The 17,555-nt window shown below is 44.9% G+C and overlaps 3 protein-coding genes across 3 annotated transcripts; 2 read left to right on the forward strand and 1 right to left on the reverse strand.

Annotated features, from left to right (window-relative positions):
- Positions 1–3,584: 3,584 nt before the first annotated feature.
- On the reverse strand, positions 3,585–6,908 carry LOC123425033 (bZIP transcription factor 60-like). Its single transcript, XM_045108705.1, has 2 exons — positions 5,464–6,908; positions 3,585–4,130 (listed from the first exon to the last, which is right to left on the reverse strand). Exons 1-2 carry the CDS (start codon positions 6,770–6,772, stop codon positions 3,703–3,705), a joined length of 1,737 nt encoding a protein of 578 aa, XP_044964640.1. The 5' UTR covers positions 6,773–6,908; the 3' UTR covers positions 3,585–3,702.
- Positions 6,909–7,138: 230 nt separating this feature from the next.
- LOC123425034 (ATP synthase mitochondrial F1 complex assembly factor 2) lies at positions 7,139–9,896 on the forward strand. The gene is made up of 4 exons (XM_045108706.1): positions 7,139–7,523; positions 8,869–9,043; positions 9,204–9,481; positions 9,579–9,896. Exons 1-4 carry the CDS (start codon positions 7,149–7,151, stop codon positions 9,684–9,686), a joined length of 936 nt encoding a protein of 311 aa, XP_044964641.1. The 5' UTR covers positions 7,139–7,148; the 3' UTR covers positions 9,687–9,896.
- Positions 9,897–15,572: 5,676 nt separating this feature from the next.
- Positions 15,573–16,919, forward strand: LOC123429583 (probable carboxylesterase 18). Its single transcript, XM_045113610.1, has one exon. It carries the CDS (start codon positions 15,661–15,663, stop codon positions 16,702–16,704), a length of 1,044 nt encoding a protein of 347 aa, XP_044969545.1. The 5' UTR covers positions 15,573–15,660; the 3' UTR covers positions 16,705–16,919.
- The last annotated feature ends 636 nt before the right edge of the window (positions 16,920–17,555 follow it).

Below are 17,555 nucleotides of genomic sequence, written 5' to 3' on the forward strand. Positions count from 1 at the left end.
AGGTCTTAGTTGGGTTGTAATGCAGAAGTGTACGATGATGACGCCATCATCACAACCCGCTTGACAGGGACTCACCCCCAAAAACACCTCTCTCTCTCTCTCTCTTTTGCATCTGTTGAGGAGAACAAATTACCAAGCACGACGACGAGGGCTTGGATGACCATGAGCACTGCATCGAGGGAGACGGCAATTTCAATGAGCTACCAAAGCCGGTGGTGATTTCAGCTTTGGGTGCCTATTCTAGCGACAACAACATTCAGACAACGATTTTTGAAATCATATGAAATTGTATGACCATGAGCACTACATTGATTTTGCTTCTCCATGCATCACTTGTAGTTGAGGCGTCGGTTTCTCACTACCTAATTGCCAAAATTATGCTAACCATTTTGGGAACACATACAATAACCCTTGCAAAAATCCTTATGTATAAACAAAATGGATGGTATAATTTTAGCAACGCTTCTGAAAGGATCTAGATGGACCTAAAGGGGGGGTGAATAGGTACAATTACAAATTTTGATTGTTACTTATCAATTTTAGGCAATATTGCGGAATATGAAACTAAGCCTAACAATTGCAAAGGTTATATTGGTGCTAAGAAGACGAACTAGCGCAACAAGTATTTATATAGGCAAGCACAATATAATGCAAGTAAATACAAAGAGACAAGTAACCACAATTAGGGATCTAGGGTTAGGAATAACCGCAACTCTGAGAGACGGGGATGTATGCCGATGTCCACTTCATTACAGGGAAGCTACATCACCGTTTAGAGAAGTGGATGTTACCACGAAGGCACACCAATGCCACGAAGGCTCACCAGATTCTCTCCTTGAGACAACAACACAAAGGTGTTTCTCAACCACTAGTGGTAGACCTTGGGGTGGTCTACAAACCCTCACAAAATTTCTGGGGCTAATCAAAACGATTAATTCCTCTCCAAAGAACTTCTACCGCCTATGAGTCTCCAGCCTCCAAGAGTAACAAGAATGATGGGGAAATCTCAAAACATGCTCAAATAATGAATTCCTTTGGTCAAGAGAAGGGCAAGGAATGGATCTATCATTTGATTGGAGAACCTCTCACTAAATCTCTCAAATGCCTCAGCGATCTTGGATTTAGTGTATGAGGATGTGAGAGAGTGTAAAATGTGTTCTACGGATAGCTCAAAGTGAATGGTCAACCTTATCCCAGAGTAGTAGAAGGCAATATATAGTGCTAGTGCAAATATGGTTGTTGTCGTGTAAGTGACCCGGACGTTCCGTACATCCGGGCCAGAGGGAGAACATCCGGCATAGAAGAAATGCCATACTAATAACACTAAGCAGAGCAGATAACATGGACCTCCACATCCGGAAGTTCACGAAGGCTCGGACATCTGGTAGTGAGGCCCGGACATCCGGCGAAAGCATGGCTAGCATAGCTATGGTTATGGAGGAGTGGGGCCAGATTTCCGGGGGTGAGCAGGACATCCAGGAGCACAATAAGGTGCCAGACATTCGGCGAACACAGAGCTATAACAACTGAGGTTTTGTGGGAGTTGGACTTGATTTATGGGGCTCAGTCAGACATCCGGGCACACAACAAGGTGACGGACATCCATCCAAGTGTCTGACATCTGGCGAGCGAACACCCAGAACCAGATAGCCTTAGACATGTAGGGACGAATTTACGGCGGTTAAAGTTGTTAGAATCACGATTCTGAATTGGATCACAGCTTCGTTGCTAGGATCATGAATCATAGAATCATAACTACCAGGATCGTAGAAACTTAGATTCTAAAAGCAAAATTGTAGAATCAGAGGGGCTAGTTTAGATCGTAAGTTTGTAAGATTCCAAGACTTGAGTCGCGATTCTGAGAACTTTGACGAGGTGTCCCGGACATCCGGGAAGCAAAAATACTGAAACAAAATAGTTTTGGGTTAGAGGGTGTCGGATTTCCGAGGGAGACCTGGAAATCAGCTAAGGGTAGCACGCCGGACCCAGACATCCGGTCGTAGGAATGATGCAACATAACACCTTCTCTATGCAACCAGTCTGGATTTTTGGCATCATCCCGGACATCCGGCCACCCAGTGATGATTTTGGTAGAAAAGGGACATTGCCACGTGCATGAATATGTCTAGGAGAAGTATAGTGGATAAAATCAAAATGTTAAAGAATGGTTCGGCTGAAGTATTTAGAATTTGTGACGATTCGAGCAAATCTTCTACTAACCCAATCGACCCCCTACTAATAGTATGAGATCCCTATACTCGAGAAAGTAAAATGATGTTGTTACCCTCTTGTATGTTCTTTCTTGAGTCATGTGTATTTCCAGCTTTCGTGATCCACACACATTTGTCATATGGGGACTAACACATGAGATTTACTTGACAAACATAGTTAGTACCCTACATATACATTGTCATAAAATCATATGTTTTTGCACTTTAACCTTCTCCTCCAATCCCGCTTCTTTGAGAACATCACCTAGTCTACCAACGATGATAGTGTAGGTTGTGGGCGATAAGAAGTGAAGTGTAGGATGTGGGCAACGTGAAGTGAAGTGAAGTGAAGGCTATGGGGCTTTTTATAGCCACGGGCGGCAAGAAAACATGATGGGTGGCGGAAAATTTTTGATGAAATCACCGAAGACCAGCGTCGAAGGTTAAGGAGTGAGGTGAAACTTTCCACCAGCATGGGCAACTAACGGATGACATGTGGTCTAATTGCTTACAGGCTCGACATGGAGCGCCCTCAGTAAAATGTGTGCTCCAAATCAAAGCCCACATCCTTCATAGATGAGGCTCATAGGCTCAACGCTACATAAATATGACGACTCAAAGGCGTATGATGACTCTGTTTGAGTGCCATTTTGGCTGAAAATCACAATATTAGGATCGGGCCAATATGACAACTCTGCTAGAGTTGCTCCCAAATTGTAACATAGTCCATGTCCCATGGAGTTCACACTCATCACCCATTTGCTCCTTTTTATCTTCTCGAGAAAGTTCTTCTAATTCTACAAATCTTTGTCCCATCAAGTTTACACTCATCACCCATTTGCTCCTTTTTATCTTCTAGAAAAAATTCTTCTAATTGTACAAATATTTGTCCCATCGAGTTTACACTCATCATCCATTTGCTCCTTTTTATCTTTTCGAGAAAGTTCTTCTAATTCTACAAAACTTTGTCCCATCGAGTTTACACTCATCACCCATTTGCTTCTTTTTATCTTCTCGAGGAAGTTCTTCTAATTCTACAAATCTTTGTCCCATCAAGTTTACACCCATCACCCATTTGCTCCTTTTTATCTTCTCGAGAAAGTTCTTCTAATTCTACAAATCTTTGTCCCATCGAGTTTACACTCATCACCCATTTGCTCGTTTTTATCTTCTTGAGAAAGTTCTTCTAATTCTACAAATCTTTACAAGACCATACCCTACTCGCATCAGTATCTTGCAATATTGTGACAAGATCACAGAAGACTAGGGCATCGATTTTGATCACCTTAGCCAAGTTTGGAAAATGAAACTGCGACAGAGATAGAAAAACATATAAAGGCCCATATATGGTAATAATAAACAGTTAACTGATTATTTGAGTTAATTAACTGCAACTCTATTCACATACACAAAACATCAATTCCTTTGTGAACAATTCCAGTCCTGTTAATCGGCATAACCTAAACACACACCGCTCCGGTGAAAACTCAGCTCAAAGATGAGGGCTATGGGTTTTGAACGGCAGGACGCATGAGTAAGTGACATACTTTACACTGTCAACAAGGACTACAACAAATATACGCGACAATGACTTCGAAGAGATCCTCCCATCGGCATCCACTCTTGGGTCGGCCAGGACAGAGACCACCACGGATGAGGCCGGCTTGTTTCCAGCAAAGCTCTCGTTCTTGGGGTGCGCTTTGAGGTGATCAGTGTGGTTGGATGTTGAACCTTTTAGGGGAATGGCCATGGAATGTAAAATCCTTCTGTTCTTGACCTTATGGGATTGACTGGAGGGGACGTTCTCCGTGGAGTTATGTGATGTATTGGGCATAGCACTGGAGTAGACAGGAACAATGGTGGTCGGGGATATATCAAACTGGAACACTTCGGTGCACATTCCGGAGCTCAACATAGGACCTGCAAAACAATGGGAAGGAATAGCTTTCAGCAAGTGAAGAAATAATCTACTTGGAGTAACAGTGTACAAATTGAATGCAACTGTTCAAAAGCAACTGAGATAGCATACACTTCTTCCTACAGGATCAGATCCCTAACGTCAAGCTACAATTCAATTTTCCACATATATATGTATAGCTGTACAATGGCAACTGAGGTAGCACATCACATTGCCACACAATTCGGGTGTCACAACTACACACCCAGAACCGGCAGAACTTAAGCAAACTAACAAAAAGCATGCTATTGGTACAATCAATTACATGCTCTATCAAACCCAGCTATATCATTTATTCATTTTACACTGGATTTCGTCAGACTATCTCTAGAGCTTTCATCAATGAAGTTCTTAGGGATGAGTTAAATTTATAATGCCGTAATAGTCCACAACCACCAATGTTGTATGTTAATAAGCAACAACCATCAGCAAATGAGGGAACAGACCAGTTGCAGTAACTAACTGCAGTCAATTACAGGTTTAATTGAATTCAATTGAACAAAGGTGTCTGAGATAGCACCTATTTTTCCTACAGGAATAGATCCCTAATGTCAAGCTACAATTTAATTTTCTAAAAAATTTCAATACATACATGCATATAACTGCACAATTGCAACTGAGGTAGCACATCACATATCCTCAATGCTAACACTTTTAGAAATGTATGCTACACAATTTGGACAACTAAAAACATGTTACTGGTACGGTCAATTACATGCTCTATCATGTTCAACTAAGCATATTACATTGGGTTAGTCAAATTATTTCAAGAGCAATGAAGTTCTTAGGGACATGCTACATTTTTATATGCTGCATCACTCCACAAGTAATATTTATGTTAACATGCATACTGAATTACTGATACTGCATACATGCACGAGCACAGGTTGTATAATACGCTGCATTAGCAATTGTTGCAACTGCACAAGGCAATAATACACCAAACATAAGCTCTTGGAATGCGTTCATTGATCAAGTATTCAAGTGACGCATAACTATATAAGTCCATGATCGCCTTGCTGTGCATACTTCACATGGTAGCCATTTTCAAGTTGTCTACTGATCCGAACAGAGGCATCCACTAGATAATATTTCCCGAAAACTGACACCCTTATGTCGGCTAAGTAACTTGCAAACATCAAACATTATCTATTAGGAAGTTGCATCAGCTAGTGACTGTTATATTCGTATCAAGGTCACAGTATGATAACAAGTATAAAACCGACGTGGCACACGCACATAAGGAATTCATTTCTCAAATCTAAAGCAGTATGTAACTTCTTGTAGCATCCTTACCTGACATTGCTTCACTAAACCATTGTGGCAGTAATTCATCATCCTCTCTGTATATGCTTCCATCTCCAGCAGGTAAAGCCATCAGTTTATTTTTTATTGCTTTAGCAGATTCCATGACTTCTCCAGAATTCAACTGAGCCACATGGCCAGGAATTGCCAGACTAGTGTCTTCTTGTCCTTGGTTACATGAACTCTTCCCATCAGAGTGACACATGCGTGAAGAAGCTTTCTCACTCGCAACAACAGACTGGATAACCAGATTTCCATTGATCTTCACATGCTTCCCATTCCTCGGAATATACAACAACACCGGAAGCGTCTGACTTGAATTATGTGGCAACTCCGAATCAACACCTTCCGAGACACTATCTCGAGGCCCATCAACAGCCAGAACCCTCCCATGACGTGATTGTGATGGACCAAGCACAATTCCTTCTCGAGAATCAACTGCACCATACATCCGATTTACCGCAGGAACCAAACACCCACAGAGCATCATCAGGAACAGCAACCCAAGAAGACTGACACTGGCAACCTTCTTGGTCTTCCTAGACTTCTTGGCCGGTGGCTCTGCGGCAGCCGACGCAGGCTGCTTGGTTTTCAGCCGAGGTATCGGCATGAGCGGCACTTGGGAGCCGCGCGCTCCCATCGCATAAGCCGGGTGCATCCATGGCGGCGGCAAAGGGTACAATCCCGGGTACATGGGCAACGGCGGCGGGACGCCTGCGCCACCGGCACCGGCCAGTTGCTGCTTGAGAGCGGCGTTCTCGGCGGTGACGCAGGAGATCCTGGTGGAGAGGTCGGCGATGGTGGCCTGCATGGCCTTGACCTTGCCCTCCAGCTCCTCCACGTACTGCTTCTTCCTCTGCCGCGACAGGTGCGCGCTCTCCCGGTTCCGCACCAGCCGCGCACGCCGCTTGACGTCCTCACCCTCAACTCCATCCCTAGCCTTGCCGTCGCTCCCAGCGCTCGCGCTCCTCGAAGACGTCTCCGAGGACTCGTCGTTCTTCAGGCCGCCGTCCGCTCCGCCACCGGAGCCGGAGGAGGAGTCCCCGCCCCCGCCCCCGCCCGGCGACCCGGCCGAGGACGATGACGTGGCGAGCGGCGGCGGGGACGAGGGGAGCTGCACGTCGTCGGTGGGGAGGAGGTCGAGGTCGAGGTCGAAGTCGAAGTCTATGTCCAGATCGTCGAGGTTGAAGCCATCCAGCCCGAAGGCGTCGTCCCCGACCCCGCCGGGGCCGTGCGGGAACTCCGGCAGGTCGTCGGGGAAGGGTAGGTCCGCGAAGGGGGATGCCTCCGCGATGGCCATGGCGCGAGGTCCGGTCACGGCGAGCGCATGCGCCGTCTGTCGGGGTTCGAGATCTCACGCGGCGCCGGTCGCCGTAGCGTGCAGGGTTTGCGATGTGGGGTGGATGGAAAGGCAGGACTAAAGTTGGGGGATTCGGTCCGAGTCGCTGGTCGCCTCTTTGGCGCCGTGGAGACGAACCGGGCCCGCGTGGGGGCGGTGACCGGTGAGGGCAAGGTCAGATGCGTCTGGAACGTTCTCCGGGCCTCCGCGATGGGCCTTACTGGGCCGGAGGTAGCCTGTTGGGCTTACACCATGACATGGGCTGGGTTCGTGATACTTTTGTACTCAGTACATTTGGGAGAGAGAGGCCCAGGTGAAGCGGCGACCAGGCAGAGGAATGGCGACGACACTGGCGGGCCGCCGCCTGCTCCTGCTGCGGCGATGCGCGGGCGGCCGGCGGCTTTTTGGGACGGCGGCGGAGGCGTCACCGGGGCCGGGCGGGGAGGAGGCGGGGGGCGAGGCGATCTACGTGAGGAAGCCGTCCTCCTCCGCGACGCGGGACGAGACCTCGGTGGCGATGCCCATGTCGTTCATGACGGGGTCCGTGGTGGGGAAGCGGTTCTACCGCGACGCCACCGTGCGCCGCGCCGACGACGGCAACGGGTGGACGGTCATGCTCGACTACCGCACCCTCAAGACGCCCGCAAAGCGCCCGCTCAAGCTGCACTCGCGCAAGCTCGCCATGGCCGTCGCCGCCGAGTGGGAGTACCAGGTTCTTAACCCCCACTGCCTCTCCTCCTCTACTCTCCTCATTGTTCTGTTGTTTGGCTGATCTCGGCTGTGATACTGTACTTCAGTTTGAGATCATTAGGGTAGGGTTCTGTGTTATGGTTTGTATGGATGCCTCATCTCTGCTCACAGCGTACTGTTGCAATTAGCAAAATGGCTCGAATGAAATGGTATGGTTAGCGGTTAGTTTGACCCCGGTCTCGCCGATTTAACTGGCACGGAGCAATAGTGAATTATGTGAGGATTTAGTGAGCATTTCATTCTATTTTACATTTCAAATCTTTTGGATCTAGGTTTTCATCATACTAGTTAGTGCACAGATGACTTGAACCTCACGACTGAATTGCTTTTAACATTCTCGTTTCTTCGCCCTTTATCGTTTCATGAGAAGTTCTAAATGACCTGAATTGTTGTTTGCCCATAAGTTTAAGGAAACGAATAAACAATACCCATACTGCAGTCCATCAGCATAGATCTGTTCCGTTTATGCATAAAAGGTAGTTCGTTGCCTTATGTGTAGAATAGCGCTTTGGAGTTGAATTTGCACCTCTGATCTCTAGAGAGGCAACATAGATTGAAAATGAAACTAAAGCAAAACCCAATATGGTGGATGAAATCGCACAATATCAGTCGCTGTGCTATAGTCTGCTGGTGTAGGTTCATTGCATTTATGCAGAATGCACAGTCCATTGCCTTCTGGGGACTATAGGGCATGTATTAGAGTTGAATTTTCGCTTCTGATCTGTACAAAGGCAAGAGAGCTTGAAAATGAACACTACCACCGTCAGTACCTACAATAAAATTAAAGCAAGACTCGATAGCTGATGTACTCTCAGTGTGTCATATCTTATACATACCCATAAATTGTATTAATACTTAATGAAAACGGGGGCCATGTCGCCCCTCTCATCGAAATAAATAAATTGTATTCATATGCTGCAGTAGCTGAACGTAAGGATACTAGATAGTACTCCCTCCGTCCCAAAATAAGTGTCTCAACTTTGTATTAGCTCTAGTACAAATTTATACTAAGTTTGAGACAGTTATTTTGGGACAGAGGGAGTACTCACTTAGTTGTGCAAATTTATGTTTTTGGATGGCTGAGTTGCTGCTTTCAAATGTTCCCCGCTGTATGACTTATAATTTACAAGTTGTCAACGTTGTTACAAGTTAAAACAACTTGCCTTTACTGGATCTGCCACCATAGAGGAATGCAGGATTATATCTGAATTAACTTCTTGCAAAAAGAAATAAAATGTATTCCTATACTTCATTCCCTAGCTTCTTGATCAATGGGCGCTGGTACTGAAAGTTCCTTATTGTCATAGGAACAAGATGGAATCAGGCCTTTTACTATGCCTCTTATGAAGCTTGCTTGTACTGCACTGGAGAGAGTTCCGTTGACACGGACGAAAATAATTGCCAATTTGATGCAAAAATTCCATCAAGATTTGGTATTTTGCCGCTCACCTGCCGATGATGAACTTACCAAAGGAGTCTATGGTAATTTGCCAAATTTTGTTGTCATAAGTTGGCGCAGTTATTGTGCTTCAACATGAATGAACTGGTTTCAGGCTACTTAGATCCATATAATTAAATTGCTGATGCTGTCTGTCATTTGTTCCTCAATACAATTTTCATGCTTCCTTATTTTTGTGTGCAGAAAAACAGAAGGAGAAAATTGACCCAATACTGGACTGGGTCAACACTGAGTTTGGGTTCAAGCCTGTTGTGTACACAAGTTTTTTAGGAGGGAAGCAGGATGAGCGGCTAGCTAAGGCTGTAGAAACCGTTCTGAAGGAGGCAAATGATTGTGAACTAGCATCTATTGATGCTATGGCTGCAGCAGCCCATTCCTTGGTAATCCCTCTCGCAATCTTCAGAGGAAGGCTGGGAATTGATGAGTCAATTGAGCTGATCAGACTTGAAGAAGATCACCAGGTGTGATATTGCAACCATTTCATTTCTTTACTTTGACCCCTTGTTTTTTTCTCTCCTTTTTTTCTGTCTTATGGTCTTTATTCTTCCATAACCCCAGGTCGATCGATGGGGCCTGGTTGAAGGAGGCCATGATGTTGATATTGCTGATCTTAAAGTCCAGATGTCATCGGCTGTTGTGTTCCTTCAACTTTCATGGCTGAAGTAAAACATTTCTTATCGATAATCTATGGAATGGTTTCTCCCTTTTTGTTGCTTGTTTCTTGAGATTGTATATCATGAAGAGCTGTGGAATAATAATTAGCCGTAGATGGTTATAAAAAAAACAAAGTAATGTTACTCAACCGCTGCTAGCGTTGAACTTTTGCTTAAATGGAGCTCAGTATATTATGTTAGTAAGGATGTATGAAAACCCAAATCCTTCTGTATTACTGCGATCTCTGGTTGTGTCGGTGAAAGTGCTATCAATGGCATACATTATTATTTTTTTGGGTGTGATGAAGAGTGCAGTAGGAGAAATTTTTTGGGAAATAAATTTTGCAATCGGCGGAAGTGATGCTATCTGTCTATTCTTGCATTGCGCAACAGCACTAACTTTTTGTGCCCATGCTGTACCAAATAACTGCCAATTTATGAATGTAAAACACCATAGCACATTCCATCTTCCAGTTTATTACTCACTCCGTCCCAAAATTCTTGTCTTTGATTTGTTTAGATATGAATTTATCTAGTCATGTGTTAGTATTTAGATACATTCAATTTTTAGACAAACGGAAGACAAGAATTTTAGTACGGAGGGAGTATATAAGATGTAATAGTAGTAATAAATGGTTGATGTGAACTGAAAACTGAAATGCGTGTGAAGTCTGATAACCCCATGCTGCGGCTGGTGTGCCATAGCTTTCAGCTTGTCCGGAAGGTGTGTACTGTGTACACAATAGTTGAAAAAAAAAAAAACGCCGGTAGCCGGTGCAACAGCCGCCCCTGATGCACGCGGCTGGCTGGTTATTCGGAGGCAGCAACGACTTTACACAATAGTTGAATAACCCCAGGTCGATCGATGGGGCCTGGTTGAAGGAGGCCGTGATGCTGATATTGCCGATCTTAAAGTCCAGATTTCATCGGCTGTTGTGTTTCTTCAACTTTCATGTCTGAAGTAGAACATTTCGGTCGATAATCTACGGAATGGTTTCCCCCTTTTTGTTGTTTGTTCTTTGAGCTTGTAATCACGAAGAGTTGTACTATCTTCGTTCCGGTGTATAAGTCATTCGTATAGTTTTAGGTAGTCGATTTAATGAATTAAATATATGTTATTTTTTTCGAAAAGAAGGCTTAGCCCCGGCCTCTGCATCAATTGATGCATGCAGTCATATATTAATCCAAATCAATTCTTCACATAGTACAAATACGATAAAAGCAACAAAGTACGAAAATAAAAGATACAAGGCGAACTTCGCGTCCAAGCCGGAGATGACTAAAAGATCTAGATGCTTAAACACCTACCCTATTAATATGCCGTCATCCAAACCGGTTAAAGATACCCTGTGCTATCATCTCTCAACGGACACACCAGTAACCATAGCCTCCCTGGCTGCCACAGGAGTGAGTAACGACCATGTGTGGATCAGTGCGGTAGTTTTAAAGATAACCTACAAAGAGTGAATATCACGTAGTCTGTTAAAAACCAAATCATTTCTGCAATTCCATATAACCCATAAAAGAGCACATGCTCCGACACGAATATGTTTGGCCAAATGAACCTCAACTCCCTGTAACCACGTTTCAAATAACGAGTTCAAATTATCAGGGGGGATATTAAAAGCAATGTGAATCGAGCGCCAAACTAGTTTAGCCATAGGACAGTCAAGAAAGGGGTGTTGAATACTCTCTACCCTCGGACAGAAGCTGCATCTCGGACTACCCTTCCAATTCCGCTTGGCCAGATTATCTTTCGTTAGAATAACTCCCTTGTGGACAAACCACAAGAAAACTTTAATTCTAAGAGGAACTCTAATCTTCCAAATATGCTGCGATTTTGGAATAGGTACAGAGTCTATGAGATCAAAATACATGGGTTTAACTGTAAACAGCCCATTCGATGTTAAACTCCAGGAAATTCGATCCGACCTGTGAGAGAGGTTAACATCCATTAACCTTCTAACCAGATGTAACCAGGTAGCCCATCTATCGCAGACTAAAGATCTACGAAATTGAATATTTAGGGGTATCTCACGTAATACTGCCGCCACCGTCACTTGTCGTCGCCGGGCAATATGGTACAGCCGCGGGTATTGAAGAGCTAGAGGCGATTCTCCTAGCCAGGAATCTTCCCAGAATCTAGTCTTTTCACCATTACCAATGATAACCCTCGTTCTATTGAAGAAAGAGTTTTTCACCCGCATCACACCTTTCCAGAAAGGCGAATCTAGTGGTCTAGCCGTAACCTGAGATAAAGATTTGGAATGAAGGTACTTGCTCTTCAAAATTTGTACCCACATCCCTTCGGACTCCATAAATAGTCGAAACAGCTACTTGCTGAGAAGACATCTATTTTTTGTCTCTAAATTTTCGATACCTAAACCCCCTTGTTCTTTAGGCCGGCAGATAATGTCCCATTTAGCCAACCTATATTTAGTTGTAACCTCATCACTTTGCCAGAAGAAACGGGAACGGTAGAAATTCAATCTTTTTCGCACCCCCACAGGTACCTCAAAAAAAGATAGGAGAAACATAGGCATACTCGTTAATACTGAATTAACAAGCACTAACCTACCACCGTAGGAAAGGAGCTTACCTTTCCAACTACTAAGTTTCTTTTCAAATCGCTCCTCTATGCATTTCCACTCTTTATTGGAGAGTTTACGGTGATGTATGAGAATTCCTAAATACGTAAAAGGTAAATCCCCAGCTTCACACCCAAACAGCCGATTGTAATTGTGTTGTTGGTTTTTGGCTTCACCAAAACAAAACAACTCACTTTTATTGAAATTAATCTTCAGCCCCGATAGCTGCTCAAATAGGCAAAGGATGAGCTTTAAATTTCTAGCCTTCACTAGATCATGCTCCATGAAGAGAATAGTGTCATCAGCATATTGTAGAATAAACACACACCCATCTACCAGATGTGGGACTAGTCCACCTACAAGATCCTTTTCGTTGACGCACTTAATCATAAGAGCCAACATATCAGCAACAATATTGAAAAGAATAGGGGACATCGGATCCCCTTGCCTGAGCCCCTTTAGTGTCGGGAAAAAGTGACCAATGTCATCGTTGACCTTAATTCCGACACTCCCTTTTCTAATAAAGGAGTCTACATGCTTTCGCCAAAGCTCGTCGAACCCCTTCATCCGCAAGGTTTGTTGCAAAAAGGACCACTTCACTTTATCATAAGCTTTTTCGAAATCCACTTTGAAAATCACTCCGTTAAATTTCTTTGAATGAATTTCATGCAAAGTCTCATGAAGCACCACTACCCCTTCCAGAATATTACGTCCGGGCATGAAGACGGTTTGCGAAGATTGAACTATTAAATATATGTTATATGTCATGAAAAGTATATCACTAAATTTCTGCATAGATGTAGTTCTAAACATATATTTTTTGACACGTATAATACATATTTAGATAATGAAATAATAATTAGCCGCAGATGGTTAAGAGAAAACAAAATACCTGTATTCAACCGATGATGACGTTGAACCAAAGTGCAGTTAATACCAGGGTCAAAAATGCTAAATGTATAAATCATACACTGTTATTGTTGACTAGAATTTTTTCTTCCTAACTGATTTTTAAGGGGGTGGGGCACATCCCCTTAATCTTCAATTAAAATTTACCTACCTGTAAAATCACTATAAACTTAGGCCCTGTTTGGAACCATAATAGATTATGATAATCTGGATTATGAAGATAAATTATGTAATCTGGTTTATAAAAATAATCTAGGTGAACATGTTTGGAGGCCAGATTATATAAACTGTAATCCAGGTTTTACATTGCATAATGACCTATCTACCCTCTGTTTTTTTTAAAAGAAGAGGGTAACGGTGGTAGAAATGTTATTATCTTCAACTTTACAAGGGTAATGGGTCATTAGCAATCCATAATCTGATTTTAGTTGGTATAGAGTAGATTATGAGTTTTTAATAATCTATCCATCTAGTTTTTATAATCTACACTATAAGTTGTCCTGTTTGGAAACATAATAGATTATAAAAACTGAATTATATAATCTAGATGATTTCAAACAGGGCCTTAGGTACGTATAGCATTACAGTAGCAGGGTATTGGTTGGGTGCGACGAAGAGTGAATGAATACATTCTTGGGAAGCAAATTTTGCAGTTCTCTGGTGCTGCATGGTCAGCCGTTTCGCACCATGCTGCTGTACCGAGCACTACTCATACCAAAGAGCCGCCAACTTACGAATGTGCAAAGCACGGTAGCACATTTTTCCAGTTTATATGAGATGTTAGCAATAAATTATCAGTTTTGTTAGAACTCATTTAGCTTAATTTTAGTTATGTATTATTCATTTTTTATGTGATACTTTAAGATGCGTATGTGCTGATGTGGTTGCATCTGTTTTTATTTTTCACGTAAATGAAAACAAATTATATTTCATCTCGATGAGTTCTAGACACTTCTATATAAATTATTGCTGTGAATTGAAACCTGAAACGAGTGCGAAGTCTAAGATAACCCCATGCTGCGGCCGGTGTGCCATGGCTTTCGGTTCCAGGTTTTCCTAGAAGGTGTGCACGTCGCCGTACTAGTGATCGACGTGAATGAACATTGCATGGTCAACGGGTATTTATTTCCTTGGGCCACCGGCTTCGGCGGCCCATCCCGAGCCCTCGGCATCACCGGCTCAGGCCTCGCCGTGGCGTCTTCGTCTCCGTCTCAGGTTTAGGCACCGCCTCGCCATCACCAAGCAAAATCGACCGATGCATTTGCCATTTTCAGCCAACTTAGGGCACGTACAATGGAGGCAGCACAGTACATCCATCACAGCAAAGGAAAATGAGACTACCGTCCTTGACTCTAGCCACTCAATGGAAGCCATCATCTATGAAACCCAATGACGTATGCAAAGGAGGATGAGTGCTCGTCTTTTTCTAAACAAGGAGAGGATGAGCAAAGCAACCGGCGGTCCGTTCCCTTGCTTTTTTTTCATTACACTGTTTTTGTCAGCGAGGAGACGGGCTCCTCTGCAGGAGTCCGCTTTGATCGGCAGTTGATTTGAGCTGCATTGTTCAAGCCAACTGGAGCACCTGTCCAGCGTGGCCCGTTGGCAATGCCCTTAGGGCATCTCCAACAGTTTGTTGGTTAGCTTGTTGATAAAATATGCCATGTCATCAGCCAACACCTTAACATACAACTACTCCAATGGGTTGTATCTAGTTTGTCCAATAAGATGTGAGGTAATAAATAAGGTGCTCTCTCATTCTACATTGGAGCTTGTGCAAGGGTGTTGGTTAATTTACATACAACCTTGTTCTCTTTCCTCATTTATTGCAATGACACATCATCAAAAATCCTATGTGTCAAAATTACCAACAACTATCTTACAACCATTGGAGATGCCCTTAGGGCATCTCCAACAGTTTGTTGGTTAGCTTGTTGGTAAAATATGCCATGTCATCAGCCAACACCTTAACATACAACTACTCCAATGGGTTGTATCTAGTTTGTCCAATAAGATGTGAGCTAATAAATAAGGTGCTCTCTCATTCTACATTGGAGCTTGTGCAAGGGTGTTGGTTAATTTACATACAACCTTGTTCTCTTTCCTCATTTATTGCAATGACATATCATCAAAAATCCTATGTGTTAAAATTACCAACAACTATCTTACAAACATTGGAGATACCCTTACCGATAACAAACAGGTGTGGTACGTCGTTTACAGCGGAATTCCACGGCGATTCCTCGTGGCTCCTCGCGTGGTCCAACGTGCAACGCCACTGGCCACTGGAGCTGGCCCAGACGTCCACGCACATCCACCACAATAACTTGGGAGCTGAGTCCGCGACGGCGACCGGCCGGGCATGGATCGACCGGAGACGTAATCCACCGCCCATGCCACTACTCCATCCGTAAACTAACACGTACTCAGAGCGTTTAGATCACTAAAATACACTCGCTGCTGGCCCGAAGCGCGCCAAGCAAGGAAGCAAGCATGTCGGAAACGGGAAGCACGAGCCGGGAGCAAGAGGCGGCTCCGCGCGCCTCGCTGCCGCGCGCGGTGCGGCTTCAGGTCGCCGTGTTCTCGGCCGCCATCGACGTCATCAACCGCCGCGACGGCACCGTCAACCGCCGCCTCTACTCCGTCGCCGACCGCGTCCTCCGCGTGCGCGCGGGCCCCCGCCCGGACCCTTCCGGCGTCCGCTCCGCCGACTTCGACGTCGACGCGTCGCGCGGCCTCTGGGCGCGCGTCTTCTCCTTCTCCTCCCCCGTTCCCCAGGCCCCGCTCCCGGTCGTCGTCTACTTCCACGGCGGCGGCTTCGCCATGTTCTCCGCGCGCCAGTGCTACTTCGACCGCCTGTGCCGCCGCATCTGCCGCGGCGTCGGCGCGGTCGTCGTCTCCGTCGAGTACCGCCTCGCGCCCGAGCACCCCTACCCGGCCGCCTACGACGACGCGGTGGACACGCTCCGCTTCATCGACGCCAATGGCGTCCCGGGGATGGACGAGGGGGTCCGGGTGGACCTCTCCAGCTGCTTCCTCGCCGGGGAGAGCGCCGGCGGCAACATAATCCACCACGCGGCCAACCGCTGGGCTGCGGCCGCGCCCACCCCCAGCTCCGTGCGCGTCGCCGGCCTCCTGTCCGTGCAGCCGTACTTCGGCGGCGAGGAGCGGACGGAGTCGGAGCTGAGGCTGGACGGCGTGGCGCCGATCGTGACCCTCCGGCGGGCGGACTTCTGGTGGAGGGCGTTCCTGCCGGAGGGCGCCAGCCGCGACCACCCCGCGGCGCACGTGACCGACGAGAACGCCGAGCTGACCGAGGCGTTCCCGCCGGCGATGGTGCTGGTCGGCGGGCTCGACCCGCTGCAGGACTGGCAGCGGCGGTACGCCGACGTGCTGCGCCGGAAGGGGAAGGCCGTGGAGGTGGTGGAGTTCCCGGACGGTATCCACGCGTTCTACCTCTTCCCAGACCTCCCCGACACCGCCAGGGCTATCGAGCGCATGAGGACGTTCGTGGAAAGCAACAGGCAACGAAGTTGATTGAAAATGCCAAAATGGCTTGTAGTCCCATCGACGCGTCGAATATGTATTTTTGAAGTCCATTCAATTTTGGAATTGGATACACATTTGTCCATAGAAAATTTGTGCGCAATGGCAAATAATTCTCAATTAGGCACTGCGTGGATCAGGTGTAATATTTCAATGGAGAACGTTTATTTTCAACCGAGAAAATCAGTCGGCTTAACAAGATGCAAGAGAAAAATAAGAAGCACTAATTCATTCATCCTTAGAAAAATTCATTATTTTGATTCTGTTTTACTAGTATTTATTTCATTTTCTTTCTTCTCGGGTTAATACCAATACTATCAAAAAAATTTAGGAAACTTCTCTTTAATGAAATTCCATCACATGTTTATTCTAACATATTATAAAAAAGCACAATTTAACCATTGTTTGTTCCTTCCTAAAGGGTAATACCAGTGCCACTGATTCATTATTTCTTATAAAGCTTCATTATTATGATTATGTTTTAGTTTTTGTTTCATTTTCTTTCCTCCTGAAGGATAATACCAATGCCCCTAATTTACTTTGTCTCAGAAACTTCAATATTTTGACTTATTTTTTGTTTTTGTTTCATTTTCTTCGTTCTTTAAGGGTAATACCGATGCCAATAATTCGTTCCATTTCAGTAAATTTGTTTTTTCCAAAAGCCCATTGTCATGTGATTATTCTTGCATATTATGAAAGAGCGCGATTTCTGCGTGAATTGTGTGCAAATGTTGCCATTATTTGATTTAATGTTTTTCATTTTGTTTACTTTAAAAGGTTAATGCAATCTCACAAATTCAATCTTTGTTAGAAAACTTCAGTATTACGATTTTGGTTTAGTT

Source organism: Hordeum vulgare, chromosome 2H (assembly GCF_904849725.1).
Source record: "Hordeum vulgare subsp. vulgare chromosome 2H, MorexV3_pseudomolecules_assembly, whole genome shotgun sequence".
In the NCBI taxonomy this organism is placed as follows: domain Eukaryota; kingdom Viridiplantae; phylum Streptophyta; class Magnoliopsida; order Poales; family Poaceae; genus Hordeum; species Hordeum vulgare.